Raw genomic sequence first — 20,222 nt, 5'->3', positions numbered from 1 at the left:
AAATGACAACAGACTCACAACTATCAACAACCGAACCTAAAAGAAACCAAAACCAAAACCAAACTAAGCAAACAACTAGAACAGGAACAGAATCACAGAAATAGAGATCACATGGAGGGTTATCAGTGGGGAGGGGGATAGGGGAGAATGGGGGAAAAGGTACAGGGAATAAGAAGCATAAATGGTAGGTAGAAAATAGGAGGGCGGTTAAGAATAGTATGGGAAATGGAGAATTCAAAGGACTTATATGTATGACCCATGGACATGAACTAAGTGGGAGGAATGCTGGAGGAAGTGGGGGCACCGGGTAGAGGGGGGCAAAAGGGAAACAGGATAATTGTAATAGCATAATCAATAAAATGTACTTAATTAAAAAACAGGAAAAAGGAAAAAATGTACCTATTGTACCTGTGAGCTCTGAAAATACAAGGGAGTAGGAAGAGGCTAAGTCTGAGTGCCCTCCTATTCTAAAATTTTGCCTAAACCTTACCCTACACCTGTCAAAGGACGCCTTTGGCTCCCTCTCCTAGACATTACAATTGATTACACACTCATTAATACTGTAGTTCAGCTTTGTTGTGGGTATGGTGAGCATTTGTGGGCTGAACTTGCTTCCTGAAAACCATGTATGATCTTTTTTCTTTGAGAAAATTCTCTGAGTTCTAAACTATCAATTTCTATTCTTATTTTTAAAAGAAAATGCTTCTGTAAATTGATGAATTGCAAAAATGAACAAACATATTCACAAATCTAGTTAGGGAGTGGGTGGAGAGTTGAGTGCTATTGTAACCTTGAAAGAAAGGCTTAAGTATTAAAAATTTGGGCCCTCACTCTATGCTCATTGTTTTCATAGGCTTTATTCCCTTTTGGAGAACTTGATTTTCCCATCTTTCCCCTAAATGCCACAGCTGTGGTATGAGTTAGTGTTTACCAACCGACTCTTCCCCCAAATCCTTGTCAGGAGCAAAGGAATGATGATGACAAAGGAGGGAGGATGGGGAGCCCTATTCACACAGCTGGCCAATAGGTTCAGAGAGCACTAATTAGCTACCTGCCTCTCTCTCTGTGGTTCAGAGCCTCTTAATCTTCTGAGATCTTAGAATCCTCATCTGCTTTGCTGATTTAGTTCTAGGTGAGAAGTAAGACAAGTGTAGTACCAATGATCGCAAGCTGTTCAGTTTTTTCGGTCAACAAAGTAGCATTTCTTCCTTTGTAGCTATGTGGCAAAAGCAAGTAAGCAAATCTTTTGATCCATATGTACTTTTGGTTTGGCCCGAGCCCATCTGCAGTGAAACCTCACCACTTTCTGAAGATGTGGCAGAAATGACCAGGCCTCCAAAGCTAGGTTAGGCATTTGGAGCAGAGCCTAAAGCCACAGATTGATTCAGCTTTCAAGTGACTGCCCTTTACCCCCAGCTATTACTTCTTTCAAGATAACCAACTAAATTGGCCCATGGAGCTGGACTGTACATGAATTCTCAGCTTGGTTTTCTCGCTTTCTGTGAAATAGAGCCAAAATATAGTGGCTCTATTTTTCTTTTCTTTTCATTAAAATTATATTATTGTTATTCAAGTACAGTTGTCTGCATTTACCCCCTCCCCTCACCGCCCCCCCTCACCCTAGTAGCTCTATTTTTCAAGGAGGTCTGAGACCACAATAATGTCCTATTTTGCTTTTGGCTCTGGAGATTTGACAGATAGTAACTCTGGGGCCCTGAAGATTTTCACTCAGTCTGCAGAAGCTGGTAGACCTCTTGAGATAGAATTATTGATAGGGGAATCACAGTGATAATAAGTTTAGTTTTAGAACTTTATATTTGAGATCATGCTGTTCCATATTTCATTTGGTTATAACAACTCTGTGATATATGAGGGGGGACCCAGAAAAAAAACAGTCATCTCTTGGGAGGCAGGCCCCTTGTAGTACAGGTTTCCCCCACTAGGTGCATGCGCTAGCTAGGAACCCACCTGTGTCAGTGTACCAGCTGGCATTGTTGTGAGAATCTGTGGCTTAAGTGAATTTTTTTTTGAAGACTCTTTCAACACGTCTACTCTTTCATGATGGGTGATTTATGAGTGCACCTGTCCACACTTTGCTGAGTGTTCAGCAGTTTTTGACCAGAAACAGCATGACCCCCATGCCCTACCCCCATATCCACCTGATCTTACCCCAGCGACTTTTTTTTTGTTTCTCCGGGTGGAAAAAAATTCTCAAAGGGAAATGTTTCACCAATGTAGAAGAGGTGAAACAATAAAATGGCAGAAACACTAAAAGACATCAGAATCAATGAGTTCAAAAGTGTTGTGAGCAGTGGAAAAAATGTCTCAATAGGTGTATTGCATTAAATGGAGGCTACTTTGAAGGTGACTGAAGTTTAACGTAAGAATAAACACACCATTTTTTATAAGTGAATTCCGGGATTTTGGGGTCCCTCCTCATAAGTTGAATGGTCCTAATATTCAACATTAGGAAATGAAGACTCTGAGAGGTGAAGGAGCCAGGTTTGAACAAGGTTCCTCCAGGTGCCAGTCCAGTGACAGTTGTCGTGTGTCACATACCCTCTCAGGAGAAGCAAAATGATTTACCACCACAAATCCAATCATATGAAATATTCAGCTTAAATCTAACATTAGATTAGAAGAGCAATCACAGCAGCGTGAATAAAACAGTAATTTTTTCCTTTTCCCAGAGGCAACATGGTAGAATGAAAGGGCACAAAACCATACAAGTTAGAAATCCTGGCATCTGGTGTTTGAGCTTGAATTTTCTCACTTATAAAATAGAATCAATAACATCTCTTTTCCATTGTAGGGCTGTTCATATATGTGAAAGCACTTTGAAGACCATATTATTATTTTTTTTAATTCTGAAGCTTTTTTACCCCACTTAGAATTCTTTCATCAGCTTAGACTTTTTTCAAGATGTTAGGAGAAAGAGAATATTTTATCATATGCTCATTAATCCTTTTAACACTTAGCTGAAATCATTTGAATGAATAGATCTGGAAAGAGAGAGAGAGATTGGAGGAATATGTTTTCTTTTGATACAGTGACATTAGCTATTGTCATGTGAAGTCATAGGTAAGCAACTGAGTTCTTAGAATCCAGCAGGTAAGCCTAAGTCCCCAAGTGGGTGCCCCTGAGGGACAGTGCCTTGGATGGTAGTTTCTGTGCTCTGAGACCCAGAATACAGTCTGATACAGCTACTTAGCAGTGTTCTTAGGAGTTTAAAAAGTGAATGTTGGCCTCCTCAATAAATTTTAAAGTAAAACAATATTAGTGGAAGGAGCTAGTCTCTACAAAAGAGGAAATTTTAAAAAAATTGGCCAGTCAACACGAATAACTCTGCCACCTTGATAGGTTATTAAAGAAACTCAAATTGAAAACAGGCACACCACTTTTTAACCTACCTAGTTGGAGAACATGTTATCAAAACATTTCTAGTGAGTGCTGGTAGGAGTGAGGTAAAATAGACACTGGTGGGGAAGTATACCGGTACAGTTTTTTACAAAGATGTTTGGCAATGTGTGTGGGGAGCCTTACAGTTGTTTAGATTAATTGTAAGACTTTAGATTAATGCCAATTACATGATGTTCTCTTATAGAAATAATGTAGTCACAGGCTGCACAAATATTTATCTCTGAGGATATGTATTATGCTGTTAATTATAATTGCAAAATATTAGAAACATGTTCAATAGGAGGGGAATGGTTAATAATTATTCAACAACTATATGATAGAACATACCCATTTAAAATTATGTTTTTAAGGAATATTTTAATGGTAAGAAGGATGTTAGTGAGGATAAAAGTAGGATGCAAACCTATTTATTTACACATATAATGTATAGAATCTGTGTATCTCAAGCTAATAGTCATCTTTGGGCAAAGGATTTTATTTATACTTATTTTTATTTATACTTCCTATATTTTCTAAAATTGTTATCCTATGAATATAATGCATTTTATAATAAGAAAAACATTTGAAAACATCAGGGGAAGGAAATGTCTTCATTAAATTAAGATCTTTTAGAAGTATAAAATAAAATTTTAAGGGAATGTAACACATAAGAATTATAGTACCATTTCGGCAAGTGAGTAAGTAAGTAGGCAGATTGCCAAGGGGTTATTGATTTAAGAGGAAAAAATATCAAACCATTGTGGGTGATACTCACATTTTTCTGGTCGTTATAAAGAAATCACTAATTTTTTTAAATACCGGATACTGAGTTGGAGGTTTCTAAAGGTGTTTAATTTGCACCACCTGTCTTTACACAGTGTCTGTATTTTCCAAGTGAGGAAAGCTTAAGATTTCAGATAGTAAGAGATTTTTAAACATCACTTGAAGTTTTGGTATTTCTGGAAAAGATTTAATAATTGCTAAGAAGGAGTAGCAGGATGATTTACTTTAAAGAGGGCATTGTTTTGATTGGCATTCTGAATTAAATGGGACTGTTTAGATGGATCGTTTGACTTTTACTTAAATTTAAATATTTATGGTCAGACTTGAATATGTTTATGAAACATTGAACTGCATTTTATTTTACAGTGTAGCCCTCGCAATATATTATCACATCAAAAACAGGTATGTGGATGATTAATTTTGTGCTAAAAACATTACATTTTATGTTTTTTCTGTTATTTTTTTCCTATTATGTTTTAGTTCCTTTGGTCTTCATATTTTCATAGAATTTCTAAACTTAGTATAATTTACCAAAACTTCCCAGGTAAGTGTTGAATGGTTTCTGAATCCAAGGAAATCAGATGGGTGTCTGTGTTTGAAGCCAGCAAAAGAAACAGATCTTCTTGATAATGTTCAGTTCCCTCTTTACTCTTTATTTTCTGTATAATTTGTTTAAACATTCTTTTTTCTTTTAATTTTATTGTTGTTCAAGTACAGTGTTCTGCTTTTCCCCTGCCCCCCCACCTCAATCCCCAGCCCTTCCCACCTCCCTCCCATTTCCATCCCCCCCTTGTTGTCCATGTGTCCTTTAAAATTGTTCCTACAAACCCTTTGTTTAAACATTCTATCTTTATAAAATATAATTTAAAAAAATTACTGTATGCAAGTTTAACTTGAAAAAATGTTTAGTGTTTCAATTTTAGTAGAGGAAATTTTGGTATCAATTTAGGCAGAGATCATATTAATGTAGTAGAAACCCTCTCTCTGATATTCTGAAGATAGTTCTGTTAACTTAAAAAGTCAGTTAAAACAGGGAATCAAAGAAAAATCATTAAAAAACTTTACCATCAATATTTCAACATAAAACATGTAAAAGTACATTCATTTGCCAGTTTTTTAATGCAGCATCAAGACTTTAGTTTTGAGCATGGAGCATTGATTAGAGTACCAAAGTGACTTTCTTTTCTAAGCCACACCTGTGATTTATCCTTTTCCATAGTGGGGTTTTTTAAAATACCAATATCAAGGAAACTTAAGACATTTGCAAAACAATCAGAGCATAGAATCCTTCAGGTTTTGACCACAACTAATCTACAATGAATTTATTTTTAGTGATGCCCTTTTATTGGGTATTTCCAAAGCATTTTTCTTCATTTTCATAAGAACAAAGCTATTCTTATTGCAGTCTTATTTCATTGATTAAATGACACTTATGTTATATGAATCCAATAAAACTACAACTTGTGTTAAAGAACAAAATTGTACCCAGTAAATTTGAATATCTAATTAGTTTTATTAAGCAACTCACAAATCCAACAGCATCCCATCTAGCAACTAGAAGGACATTTCACGGGTCTTACAAAATGGAAAGTTTTTAAAGGCAGGAAAGGGTGGGACTAAGAAGTTAAAAGAGTGGATTATTTCAGGCAGTGACACCAGTCTGTGGGGGAAGCATATTACCTCACTAATGCTCACAGGAAATTCCAGACTGATTGGTTTAAAATTCCACTCATGGGAGAGGCTGAAACTAGTTAGGTTAGTTAGTTTGGTGATGTGGCTTAGCAAAAGTGACTCCATTTTGGCCTTTTTCTTTTCTTTTTTTTTTTTTTTTTTACACTGGTGTGACCCATTACTGGGAACAGGCCCAGCCACCTCACAGTTGGAATAGATCTCAGTGGGTGGTAACCTTCAGTGTGTTTCACAAAGGGAAAAAGGGAGAGTTGGGATAAGTCAGTGAAGTGGAGGTTAGAGACAGAGCTTCTATTGAAAAGTCTTATGGGAAAAGGTAAATGGAAATGTATTCTCTGTAGTGACTTTTTTTCTCTATTGTAATTGTGATTCATGGTTCTTTATAGTGCTTGAGAATTTTGGATTTAAAAATTTACAAAATGTAGGCTATTGGACTTTTGAACCTTGACAAGAAAAACATCAATGAAAGTACACGTTTTGTTTTGCTGCTTATTTCTATGTAAGTTGTTAAAACTTTTTAAACATTTAAGTCTTAAATAACAATGTAGTGCCATTCTTGGAACTCAGATGTGTTCTGAAGCCAACCAGTTTTGCATTAGCATCTCTGAGTGATTTCTCAGTTCTTAAGATAGTCACGGGCCCCAAAGTTAATTTATAGCCATAGCTGATAATAAGAGACAAATTTTATTAAGTGGCCACCCTGGGCAGCTCTTTACATGCATCATCTCATTTTTTTTTTTAATAGCTTCATGAGGTGGTGCTGATATTGTCTCTGTTTTACAGATAAAGAAACTGTGACACAGAGAAGTGAAATAACTTGCCCAAGATTACATAGCTAGTAAATTGGGGGATGGGGAATTGAACCTGAGCAATATACTACCAAGACTTTTAATCGCTCTACTGGCCCAGTGCTGATAAACCGGGCCAAAAGTAAGTGAATGGAAGTAACAAAGTCCAACTGAAAAAGTGAGCATTTGTAAACAGGCATGACTGATTTACACAGTGTATCCTGAAGGTCTTTTGGAATGAGGTGTCTTTGACTGTCTGCAGACTTTTTTCTTGATAAATCACACTGGCCAAACCTCTGGAGCTGGTAATGGTAGAGATGGTGCTATTCAGCTGAGACACATCACTTTTAATGGAGGTGAAAGGAAAATCCACTTCTCAGAGGAGTCATTTTAGCTTAAATTCTTAATCCTCTTTCATGTCTTGAACCTACATTTTCATTTTTACAATTATTTCTGGTGAATGTTTCTTGAGAGTGCTGAAAGGCTTTTCAGGGGCTCTCATTCATCAGAAAAAATTGAGCAGGACTAAACAGTTCAAAGAAATGAGGTGTTGGGCCAGGCTTTGTCTCTCACATAGCACCTTGAATATTTTGCAGAGGCAGTTGTGAGGTGAGTATTAGCTGATTTTTCATAGCCAGGTTCTTATAAAAGGAAGTGTCACCAGGTGTACCAAAAGGAGCCAGCTTTATGTTTTTGGACCCCAGTCTCTAGTTTTGCCTGGTTGAACCTGTCTTTTACTGGTGTTTATCTACATCTTTGCTACATGTATTCCCTCATTCTAGTAAAAATGAGCATGGGTATGAATGCCCAAAGTTTTGAAAACAATTAGGAATGCAAATTCAGTTTTTCTGTTAAGATCTTCCCCTTTTATTTTTATGTAGACAGTGAATTCATAGAGCAGAAATTGTAGTGTTTACCACCATGGCTGTGTGTTAGGGACATGTCTCTCCTGATATTCACAAGCTTAATCCACACTGGAAGCCCAGACTATGGAAGTGATACACTGTTACCGGAAGCAATGGTTTTCAAATGTGGTTTTAAAAGAAAAGTTTTTAGGCAAAACTCAACATTGACGCCATGAAAAGTAGAGCTGTCTATGGTGAGGTGTGGATAGTCCCTGCAGGGCAGCTGCTTGAGGCACTGTGTTACAGTGAAGCCACCATTTTACCTGGCTCCTGTACCAGCCTGGTAGTAACCAGCCATTCTTTTATAGGTTTACTAGTTATTGAGCTAAGCTTTTCTGTGCATCACCTCTTGTTTTTCAATATAAAATTGTGAAACTCTTAATTAAATGGTTAAGTTGCATGTTGTGAAAACTTCAGGTTAATTTCTAGGACACATTCAATGTTTATTTTACTTCATTCTACCCTTGGACTTCTTGTCAACCACAACATACTAATAGTTTAAACCGATCTGTTAGCCTTTGCTCAAGAAACAAGATGTTAAAGAAATTTAGATATGGTTCATTTGAATATTCAGCAAATAAAAATCTCTATTTTCACTGAAGTTCATTCATAACCTTTATTTCATGGTCTATTCAAAAATTATCTAATACTTTACCCAAGTAAAACAAATTATTATTCACTGCCCTCGCTCTCTCTGAAATTACACTTGAATCAAAACAAATATATTTTTTATTTTGAATGAAACTCATTCTTTCAGAAAGTAAACTCCATTTTCTATTAATTTTCCCTACCAGGGACCCAGATGGAAGGATGCTCTTAGATATTTTTGATGAAAACCTTCATCCTCTTTCGGTAAACTCCTCTTTGTGTTCCATGATATTGTTTAGTTATTTCGCTTTTGCTTTTATTGGGTGGCCAGCCATCTGAAAATATTTTCTTCCCCAGAAATCCGAAGTGCCACCAGATTATGACAAACACAATCCAGAGCAGAAGCAGATTTACCGGTTTGTTCGGACACTGTTCAGTGCTGCTCAGCTGACGGCTGAATGTGCCATTGTCACTCTGGTGAGTGCCCTCAGGATGACTGCAGGCATCTTGTAGTTGAGTGGAGTGTGCACAGGGACTCCTATCAGGTAGCCTAAGGACACTCCAGTTTCTCCTTTGGAGGTTAGATTATGGATCTTCTGAAGGAGCATGTAAAGTCTTGTTTCACAGTCTCCTCCAAAAGTCAGTTACACAGTCATAGTCAAAACCAATAAATGTTGAAACCTTAAATGCAGGTAAGTAAACATGGGGCTGAAGTGGGGTAGAGAAGGCCGCCCCCTCCCAAAAAGGCCCGGCTTCCCTATTGTTGATTCCTACAAAATGACATTTGTAAGATATGATAAGCACATACATCCTACATGAATATCTATATAGGAAGGAGTGTATACTGCTACCTTCTCTTTTCTGAGTTTGTGTAAATAATGTGTCTGTAAGATATTTAGGGACAGTGTGGAGGTATCTGCACTTTGAAACTTAAACAAGAGATAAAAATCTATACCGTTATTTAGATTCTTAAAAGTTTAGGGACTATTTAGGTCAAATATCATTTGGGAAATAGATTTGACAATGGAATCCATTGTCACTGACCTTTTACATTGTGCACAAATCAGATAATGAGTTGTCCTAGAGGGGACAGAAAGCCATTCCCTAGAGCTTCTGAGATTATTGGCTAATAGAAAGTTTACAGGTCACTTGAGGACCCTTTGTGTCTCTGTCACAGTAAGAGCTTTGTGCTCTTCAGCTATTGCAGCCGTAAACCTGTTTGTTTATTCATCCATTGACTCATCTTTTTGTTTGTTCATTCCTTCTCTGGTTTAACTTCCTCCTAATGGGTGGTAAAACAGACATTCAACAAGTAATCATTAGGCAATTTGAGTGATTATAGGCTCTTATATCGTAATTCAGAAGTAGACTTACTGCTCAGCTTTGTTATCCCAAAGGATTTCAAGTTCTTACAAAACAAACAGGGTTGAAATTTTTATGTGGAGAAGTTGCAGTGAAGAGAAAAAGGTGTGAAAATTAGATGAAACCATGGATGAGATTAGTACCAAAATTCATGCTCTGAAGAAAATATTTATTTTGAAGCTACTGCAGATGGCATGTGGTGATTTTTTAACCTTTAATTTCTAAGAAAATTATGACCTGACTGACCTGATCATACATCAAGCTTAGATTTATTAGCATATATTTTAGCATGAAGGGCAGATTTTCATTTCTGCAGCTTACCCAGTTTCTGCAGAGACGTTGAGAGAACATCTGAAGTGCATTCCCATCTCCAGGGCAGTATGGCAGGTTAGTTAGCTCATGTCTTTGGAGTGCTATAGGACTGGCGCATATTTGTCAGTCATTGTAACTACTGAAGTCTTCACCCATCCTATTAGATAAACTGACAGTTTAGCAGATTAGTTTATATTGGGGTCTTGTTGGTTACAGCCTAAGGATGAGCAGCTGTGGGGTCCTGCATGGTGGGTAAAGCACTGCCTACTTATTATCTGGCAGCTGTTACTTATGTTGGCTGAGAGTCAGCCTATGTACCCATGGGCAGAAGGCAGACAGATGCATGCTCCGAGCCAGACGTTGTATGATAATTCTTCCCTTCTCTTGCATCCCCTAGACTTAGAAACAGCCATTCAGAGCAGGTCCTGTGTAGAGTTGACAGAGAGACACTAATCTTGGCTTTTTTCCTATGTATTCTCTTGGCACACTGCCCAGGAGGAGAGCATGGGGACGGGTGGGAGGATAGCAGTTAGCTCTGGCCTGGTTGCCCTCAATGAAACAAGATTGCAGCCTGCCTGTGGTGAGAGGGCTTCCAAGACCTTTAAACACTCAGCACCTAGTAAACCCCAAACAGGTATTTCACAGCTTAATTAACTTCATTTTAAAAGAGTAACAATATCTTTTTGTTTTGTTTTGTTTTGTTTTGTTTTTTTGTTGTTGTTTCTTTTTTTTTTAATATATTTATTGATTATGCTATTACAGTTGTCCCATTTCCCACCCCCCCACTCCACTCCATCCTGCCCACCCCCCTCCCTCCCACATTCCCCCCCTATAGTTCATGTCCATAGGTCATACTTATAAGTTCTTTGGCTTCTACATTTCCTACACTATTTTTACCCTCCCCCTGTCTATTTTCCACCTATCATCTATGCTACTTATTCTCTGTACCTTTCCCCCTCTCTCCCCCTCCCACTCCCTTAATGACACCCCTCATGTTCTAGTTGTTTGCCTAGTTTGCTCTCGTTTTTGTTTTATGTGTGGCCGTTAATAACTGTGAGTTTGCTGTCATTTTTACTGTTCCTATTGTTGATCTTCTTTTTCTTAGGTAACTCCCTTTAACATTTCATATAAGGGCTTGGTGATGATGAGCTTCTTTAACTTGACCTTATCTGAGAAGCACTTTATCTTCCCTTCCATTCTAAGTGATAGCTTTGCTGGATACAGTAATCTTGGATGTAGGTCCTTGCATTTAATCTTGGGTAATGTAATTATGATGTGCCTTGGCGTGTTCCTCCTTGGGTCCAGCTTCTTTGGGACTCTCTGAGCTTCCTGGACTTCCCGGAAGACTATTTCCTTTGCCAGATTAGGGAAGTTCTCCTTCATTATTTGTTCAAATAAGTTTTCAATTTTTTGTTCTTCCTCTTCTCCTTCTGGCACCCCTATAATTCGGATGTTGGAACGTTTCAAGGCGTCTGGGAGGTTCCTAAGCCTCTCCTCATTTTTCCAAGTTCTTGTTTCTTTATTCTTTTCTGGTTGGATGTTTCTTTCTTCCTTCTGGTCCACACCGTTGATTTGAGTCCCAGTTTCCTTCTCATCACTATTGGTTCTCTGTACATTTTCCTTTGTTTCTCTTAGCATAGGCTTCATTTTTTCATCTGTTTTTCGAAGAGATTCAACCAAGTCTGTGAGCATATTGATAACCAGTGCTTTGAACTGTGCATCCGATAGGTTGGCTATCTCTTCGTCGCTTAGTTGTATTTTTTCTGGAGCTTTGAAGTGTGCTGTCATTTGGGCCATTTTTTTTTTTTTTTGTCTTGGCGCATCTGTTACTTTAAGGGGCGGAGCCTTAGGTGTTCACCGGGGCGGGGTAATGCTGGTCGCTGCGCTGTGACGCTGTACAAGGGGGAGGGGCCGAGTGGGAGCAATGGCGCCCGCCTCACTCTCCTCCGGATTTTAATCTTTCACTCCGCTACCCACAATCAAACTGGGCCCCTCTGGTGCTGGTTCCCGAGTAAGTGGGCCTGTGCACACTCTAGGCCCCTGTGGGTCTCTCCATCGACCTCTCCTGTGAGGCTGGGAGTCTCTCCCGCTGCCGCCCCAACCCCCACGGGCGTTTTCAATCAGAGGTTTGAGGCTTTATTTCCCTGAGCTGGAGCACTGGGTTACTCGGTCTGCTTCGCTCCCTGCCGTTTGTCCGGTTTATCTGTGCGCGAATGTGGTGCCGCAGGGTGCTACCCGCTGCTCTGCCTGCCCCGTTCTCCGCCACTCTGAGTCCGGCCCTCTGGGTTTATCTGTGCGAATGGGGGGCTGCAGGGTCTGCTAGTGCTCAGACTGCCTGCGCCATTTGTCCCACACTCCGCCAGTCTCAGTCCCGCCACAGCCACGCGAGTCCTCTCCACCCCGGTGCCCGTCTCCGCCCCTCCTACCAGTCTGGATGAATGGTTATTTTCTATTTTCTTGGCGTTGGTCCCCCTTGCTGTTCAATTCTCTGTCAGTTCTGGTTGTGCGAGGAGGCGCAGTGTGTCTACCTACGCCGCCATCTTGGTTCTCCGAGTAACAATATCTTAATATCACTAAATTTATTTCTTAACCTGCAGGATATACTAAAAGCTTTCCTATGGACACTGACATGGGAGGAAATTAAAAAATAAGGATGGGGTAATTGAATTGCACCTTGCTTAGTTAAAAGTTTTTGTAAGTTATGATAAGAGCACTTTATAATGTTCCCAACAATAGCTGTGGGAAGCTGGAGTTGGGTGGATGACCATAGTGTCCAGTTTCCCCTTCCACAGCCCATCCTTTGTTTCAGGAGTTACTTGAACTGGGTTATCCTTAAAGCCATGAACAGACGCTTATTTTAGTTCCATATGGTGCTTTGATAACAAAATATAGCTCATTGTCTTTCTAAGTCAGGGATTTTGATTATTATAAGGATGAGAAACTTACACAAAGAGGCCAAGGTGTGAGATATATTGGAAAATCCTGAGTCCCATGTATCTCTTGTCCTCTAGGATAGAAGTACAATACCTCAGGCTGTATAATGAGATCAGCAGATTATTCTGTCCTTCCTGTTCTTGGGGGTTTCCTCATCATGCCTCTGCTCCGTTCTGCTGGTCTTCAGCATTAATTTTCAGTTTGGCCTCTGGTTGTTCATGCCAAAGAAGTATTGCTAGAGGAAATAGAATTCTTCCACAGTATCGCAGGAAACACATTTCAAGGATACACGCACAGGAGGATTTGAGGTGTAGTGGCAAGATTTATTCAAGGGGCCTGCAGAGCATAGATGCTTCTGAAGAGGCTGCCACACTGCCTCATCCACAACCAGGTGGCTCAGCTCCATCTTGCTGCAGGCCTGCACTTGTCTGTACCAAGCCCAGGATGAGGGTCAGGTCTTTGGCCCAGAGCTGCTGTGTCATTTCTGTGGCATTGGCAGCTGAGGCTTCAGTAGTCCAGAACAGTCTCTCTTCCCTTCCAGTCTGTGTTTAACACTGCTTCGCCTGTGCAGCTGCCACACTCAGGCACATGGGGCTGCTGTTGAGAGTGAGTGCCCTCTCTAAGAAAGCATGCCCCCATCAGCCTTTGTTAAGGTTTGATTATGTCTCCTTGGGCTTGAGAGAGAGAAGGCTTTCACTGAAACTAACCACTGTCTTTCCTGGATCATCCCTGGAGTTATGTGGTGCTTTCCCCTAGCCAGTGATTTTTCCCAGGTTTGTACCCTTATCCTATTTGGTCTTTTTCCCAGATTTTCCCAGGCTAGACTCCTCCCTTTTATGGTCACTATTTTGACTCCTACTGTGCGTGCCTCAGCTGCTGGTGGGGCCGTTGTTCCCTAGGGAGATTGGAAAGCTGACCTTTCCTGTCCACTCAGATGCCCAGATTGTGCGGCTGCCCCTTCTTAGTTAATCCAGGTCAGTGTCTGTCTGATTGTATTTTCTTCCTTCCTTTGTTAATAACTAACTAGCTGCCTACACTAATAGAAGTAGCTGTCCCCAGCCTTGATTTTATGATTTTTTATTTAAGTCCCAACACTGGCTAATTGTATTTCATGTTTAGGTTAGATTTTGGAGAGGGGATGAATTTTGATTGGTTCCATCAGTGACTGGCTTGGTTCCTTTGGGGTCAGATGTTTACCCTTAAAACAATCAGTTGTGGCTCAGAGATAACAGGAGAAAGGGGCCCTAGGCTTTGTCGTGAGCCATCATTTTTCTTACTGTGTAGGCTCCTCTACTCAAAACCTCTTGTGGTTCCCCATCTTTGTCAGAGGAAGACACAAAGAAAGCCCTTATGTGACCCATGGGCCCCAGCAGGATCAGACATTTTCCTCTCAACTCAGCTGCCTCCACTGCCCCCTCTGGTTATTCTGCTCCAGCCACTATGGCACCCAGACACATAGCTGCCTCAGGACCGTGGCACAAGATCCTGATCTCTTTCAAGTCTTTGGTCAGAGGGCATGTCAATGGGGCCACGGTATTTTAAATTGTAACCTTCCTCCTCCCTCACCATTCCCTTCTTGTCATTTTCTGCTTTTGCTTGCATGGCACTTATCACCAATTAACATTGTTTAGGTTTTACTCATTTATTTTATTTAATTTTGTCTATAGCTCAATGATTAGTGGTTTTCTCTTTTTGTGGTTTTTTGTTTGTTTGTTTACTGCAATATGACCAGCATATGGAACACATCCTGGTATATAATAAATGCTCAGTAAATATTTATTAAATGTTCAAAGTAAGCATAGTAATCACTGCCTACTGGCTGAAGTAAATAAAAGTGGTGTTGATGTGCCCCACACTTTGAAACATAAGGAGCATTCTGTGGCTATTTGCTATAGTCTTCCCCTTCCCCAGAAGTGGTTTTATACTTTAAATTCATATTCTTCCATTTCACTGCTTAAGTTATTAAAGTGAGTTTTCTGAAGGGAGGGTGAAATAGTCTTTTGCTGTAGGTACATTGCTCAGCCAGGCCTCTGACTGAGTGTTGCTGACAAGGTTGGTTCTCTCTGAACAGCTGAGGTGATGGGTGATAGGAGGGAGGGAGGAAGTTAGTGAATGATGGAGTGGAGTCAGATATAAAGAAAAGGGGAATCAGGAAGAAATGGAGGTGGCAAAGTGAGAACTAACCAGACAAGAAGAGAGATGCTAGCTTTCTATTAATTATTTATATAGCTATATTGAAGTACAGTTAACATACCATGGAATCTACTTATTTAACATGAACACTTAAATGGTTTTTAATATGTGGTGCAACCATCCACAACCTAATTTCAGAATATTTTCATCACTTAGTAAAGATACCCCTTATCCTTTAGCAGTCATCACTCTTCATTCCTGATCCCTACCCCAGACATGGGTAACTGCTAATTTAGTTACTGTCTCTGTGGATTTGCTTACTCTGGACATTTTATATGAATGCATTCATATAATATGTGGTCTTTTCTCACTGGCTACTTTTCACTTACAAAATGTTTTCAAAGTTCAAAATATACATTTTAACATGTACAATACCGTATTTTTCGGACTATAAGATGCACTTTCCTCCCCCCAAATTTGGGAGGAATGGGGGTGCATCTTATAGTCCAAATGTAGCTTACCTGGTTCGATTGGGGGGGTGCAGCTGGCGGTGGAGTGGGGTTTTTTTCTCCCCCTATTTTCCGCCTTTAAATCCTAGGTGTGTCTTATGGTCCGGTGTGTCTTACAGTCCGAAAAATATGGTATTTTGTTCTTTTTATTACCAAATAATATTTCATTGTATGGATATACCACCTTATGTGTATTGGTTGATGGACATTTGAGTTTCTCCTTTTTAGCTGGTATGAATAATGCTTCTGTAAACATTTGTACACACATTTTTAAGTGTGCGTATGTTTGCATTTGTCTTGGTAAACACCTACGAATGGAATTGCTAGGTCAAATGGTAAATCTATGTTTAACTTCTTGAGGAACAGCTTGACCGTTTCCCAGTGCGGCTGCTCCATTTTATTTTTCCATTGGCAATGTTACAAGGGCTCCCAATTTCTCCACATCACGTCCTTGTCAATACTTGTTATTGTCTTTTTAATTATTGCCATTCTGGGGGATGGAGAGTGATACCGCATTGTAGGTTTACTCTGTAATTCCCTAATGATTAATATGTTCTTTTTAATTAATTTATTTCTTACTGTTATTCAATTACGGTGGTCTGCATTTTCTCCCCATCCCTCCACCCCTCCCCAGCTGAACCCACCTACCTCCCCCACCTCCACCCTCCCCCTTGATTTTGTCCATGAGTCTTTATAGTAGTTCCTGTAAAGTCCTCTCCCCACTGTCCCCTGCCCACACCCCTCTGACAATTCTTAGATTGTTCTTAACTTCAAAGTCTCTGGTTATATTTTGTTTGCTTTTTTCTCTTCTTGATTATGTTCCAGTTAAAGGTGAGATGATATGGTATTTGTCCCTCACCACCTGGATTATTTCACTGAGTATAATGTTCTCCAGTTCCATCCATACTGTCACAAAAAGTATAAGCTCCTCCTTTCTCTCTGCTGCGTAGAATTCCATTATGTAAATGTACCATAGTTTTTAGATCCACTCATTTGCTGATGGGCACTTAGGTTGTTTCCAGTACTTGGCTATTGTAAATTATGCTGCTGTGAACATTGGGGTTCATAGGCTCTTTTGGATCGGTGTTTCACGATTCTTAGGGTATAATCCCAGCAGTGGATTGCTGGGTCAAAGGACAGTTCCATTTTTAGTTTTCTGAGGAAATTCCATGCTGTTTTCCACAGTGGCCTCACCAGTCTGCATTCCCACCAACAATGTACTAGGGTTCCCTTTTCTCCCCATCCTCTCCAACATTTGTTAGTGGATTTGTTTATGTTGGCCACTATGACTGCTGTGAGATGGTACCTCATTGTGGTATTAATTTGCATCTCTCTGATGGCTAGTGATGCTGAGCATCTTTTCATATGTCTCTGGGCACTCTTTATGTCTTCCTTGGAGAAGTGTCTGTTCAAGTCCTTTCCTCATTTTTTAATTGGGTTGTTTGTCTTTGGGAGTAGAGTCATGTGAGTTCTTTATATATTTTGGAGATGAGGCCCTTGTCTGAGGTATCATTGGCAAATATGTTTTCTCATACTGTGGGTTCTATTTTCATTTGAATGCTGTTTTCTTTAGCCATGCAGAAGCTTTTTATTTTGATGAGGTCCCATTTGTTTATTCTTTCCTTTATGTCCCTTGCTTTAGGGGATATGTCTGTGAGGATGTTGCTGCATGCAATGTCTGAGATTTTCCTGCCAATGTTTCCTTAAGGACTTTTATGGTGTTACGGCTTATGTTTAAGTCTTTTATCCATCTTAAGTTTATTTTCGTGTATGGCGTAAGTTGGTGATCGAGTTTCATTTTTTTGCATGTAGCTGTCCAGATCTCCCAACACCATCTGTTGAAGAGGCTGTTTTTGCTCCTTTTTATGCTCCTGCCTCCTTTGTCAAATATTAATTGACCCTAAACACTTGGGTTTATTTCTGGGCTCTCTGTTCTGTTCCATTGGTCTGTGTGCCTGTTTTTATGCCAGTACCAGGCTGTTTTGATTGCAGTGGCCTTGTAATACAGTTTGATATCAGGTATTGTGATCCCTCCTGCTTTGTTCTTCTTTCTCAAAATTGCTGCAGTAATTCGGGGTCATTTATGGTTCCATGTAAATTTCTGAACTGTTTGTTCTATATCTGTAAAATATGTCATGGGTACTTTAATAGGAATTGCATTGAATCTGTAAATCACTTTGGGTAGTTATGGCCATTTTGATGATGTTAACTCTTCCAATCCATGAGATGGTACATGCTTCCATTTGTTTGTGTCTTCCTTAATTTCTTTCTTCAGTGTTGTGTAGTTTTCTGAGTACAGGTCTTTTCCTCCTTGGTTAGGTTTATTCCTAGGTACTTTATTTTTCTTGCTATATCTAATGGGATTTTTTTTCCTGATTTCTGTTTCTGATCTTTCATTGTTGGTGTACAGGAATGCCTTTGATTTCTGAGTATTGACTTTGTATCCAGCTGTTTTGCCAAATTCATTTATTAGGTCGAGTAGTTTTTTGGTGGAGTCTATAGGATTTTCCATGTACACTATCATGTCATCTGCAAACAGTGACAGTATCGTTTCCTCCTTTCCCATTTGGATGCCTTTTATTTCTTTTTCTTGTCTGATTACTGTGGCTAGGCCTTCCAATACTATGTTGAATAGGAGTGGTGAGAGAGGGCATCCTTGTCTTGTTCATGATCTTAATGAGAAAACTCTAAGTTTTTGTCCATTGAGTATGATGTTGGCTGTAGGTCTCTCATATATGGCCTTTATTATGTTGAGGAATGCTCCCTCTATCCCCACTTTGCTGAGTGTTTTTATCATAAATGGGTGCTGTATGTTATCAAATGCTTTTTCCACATCTATTGATATGATCATGTGATTTTTGTCTTTGCTTTGTTTATGTGATGTACTATGTTTATTGATTTGCGAATATTGTACCATCCTTGCATCCCTGGGATGAATCCCACTTGATCACAATGTATGACCTTTTTAATATATTGCTGGATACGGTTTGCTAATATTTTGTTGAGAATTTTAGCGTCTATGTTCATCAGCGATATTGGCCTGAAGTTTTCTTTCTTCGTGTGTCTTTATCTGGTTTTGGGATTAGGATGATGTTGGCTTCATAAAAAGAGTTGGGGAGTCTTCCATCAGTTTGGATTTTTTCGAATAGTCTGTGAAGGATAGGGGTTAGCTCTTCCTTAAATGCTTTGTAGAGTTCTCCTGTGAAACCATCTGGTCCAGGGCTTTTGTGTGATGGGAGTTTTTTGATGACTGCTTCAATTTCCTTTGCTGATATTGGTCTGTTCAGGTTTTCTGCTGCTTCTTCATTCAGTTTTGGAAGATTATATTTTTCTAGAAATGTGTCCATTTCATCTAGGTTTTCAAATTTCTTAGCATACAGTTCTTCATAGTAATTTCTTACGATCCTTTGTATTTCTGTGGTATCAGTTGTAATCTCTCCACTTTCATTTCTAATTCTGTTTATTTGGCTCCTATCTCTTTTCTTCTTGATGAGCCTACTTAAAGGCTTGTCGATTTTGTTTATCTTTTCAAAGAACCAGCTCCTGGATTCATTGATCCTTACAAGTGTGCTTTTGTCTCTATGTCATTTAGTTCTGCTCTCATCTTGGTTATTTCCTTCCTTCTGCTTGCTCTGGGCTGTCTTTGTTGTTGTTCCTCCAGTTCTTGTAGGTGTAGGGTTAGGTTGTTCATTTGAAATGTTTCTATCTTTTTAAGGTAGGCCTGTATTGCTATGAATTTCCCTCTCAGGACTGCCTTTACTGTGTCCCATAATTTTTGGGTTGTTGTGAGTTCGTTTTCATTTGTTTCCAGAAAGTGTTTGATTTCTTCCCAAATCTTGTTCTTGACCCATTCATTGTTTAATAGCATGCTATTCAGTCTCAATGATTTTGAGAGTTTTGGTTTTTTCCTTTGGGGTTGGTTTCAAATTTCAGTCTCTTGTGGTCAGAGAAAATGCTTGATATGACTTAAATTTTCTTGAATTTGTTGAGGCTTGCTTTGTGTCCTATCCTGTGGTCTATCTTTGAAAAAGTTCCATGGACACTTGAAAAGAATGTGTACTTTGCCTCTTTGGGATGAAGGGCTGTATATATCAGTTAAGTCCATTTCATCAAGGTATTGGTAAGTGACAGAATGTCCTTCTTGATATTTTGTTTGGAAGATCTGCCTATTTTTGACAGTGGTGTGTTAAAATCCCCTACTATAATTGTGTTGCTGTCAATATCTTTCTTGAAGTCCTCCAAGATTTTCTTTTTGTATTTGGGTGCGCCTATGTTGGGAGCATATATATTTACAATGTTTATGTCTTCTTGGTGGATTCTTCCTTTGAGTATTAGGAAGTGACCTTCTGGGTCTCTCTTTATGGCCCTGTTTTTGAAGTCTATTTTGTCTGATATGACTATTGCTACCCCTGCTTTTTTTTCCTGTGCATTTGCTTGGAAGATTTGTTTCCAGCCTTTCTCTTTCAGTCTGTGTAGGTCTTTTGTCCTGAGGTGTGTCTCTTGTAGGCAGCATATGTGTGGGTCATATTTTCTTACCCATTCAGCTCTTCTATGTCTTTTGATTGGAGCATTTAGTCCATTTACGTTTAAGGTTATTATTGATAGGTACTTATTCATTGCCAGTTTTTTGTACCTGTTTTCCTCCCTCTCTCTCTCTCTTTTCCTTCCTTCAACAGCCCCTTTAGCTTCTCTTGCAGAGCTGGTTTGGTGTAGGTATATTCTTTTAGACTTCTTTTGTCTGGAAGCTCCTTATTTGGCCTTCTATCTCAATGGAGAGCCTTTCTGGGTAAAGTAGTCTTCTTTGCAGGCCTCTGGTTCTC

At 39.4% G+C, this 20,222-nt stretch overlaps 1 protein-coding gene across 7 annotated transcripts in view; it reads left to right on the top strand.

The window, feature by feature from the left end:
• The window catches only part of CCNY (cyclin Y), a 274,562-nt gene that overhangs the window by 191,837 nt on the left and 62,503 nt on the right, over positions 1-20,222 (top strand). For all 7 annotated transcript variants that reach the window (XM_024574760.4, XM_053922331.2, XM_053922334.2 and 4 more), the window contains 3 exons: positions 4,549-4,584; positions 8,359-8,416; positions 8,510-8,629. In XM_024574760.4, coding sequence (XP_024430528.1) covers positions 4,549-4,584; positions 8,359-8,416; positions 8,510-8,629 — 214 coding nt within the window. The remainder of the gene's footprint in view (positions 1-4,548; positions 4,585-8,358; positions 8,417-8,509; positions 8,630-20,222) is intronic.

This window comes from Desmodus rotundus, chromosome 4 (genome assembly GCF_022682495.2).
Source record: "Desmodus rotundus isolate HL8 chromosome 4, HLdesRot8A.1, whole genome shotgun sequence".
NCBI classification, from domain to species: Eukaryota; Metazoa; Chordata; class Mammalia; order Chiroptera; family Phyllostomidae; genus Desmodus; species Desmodus rotundus.
Note: the sequence above shows the minus strand (reverse complement) of the source record. Positions and strands in the feature narration are given on the sequence as shown.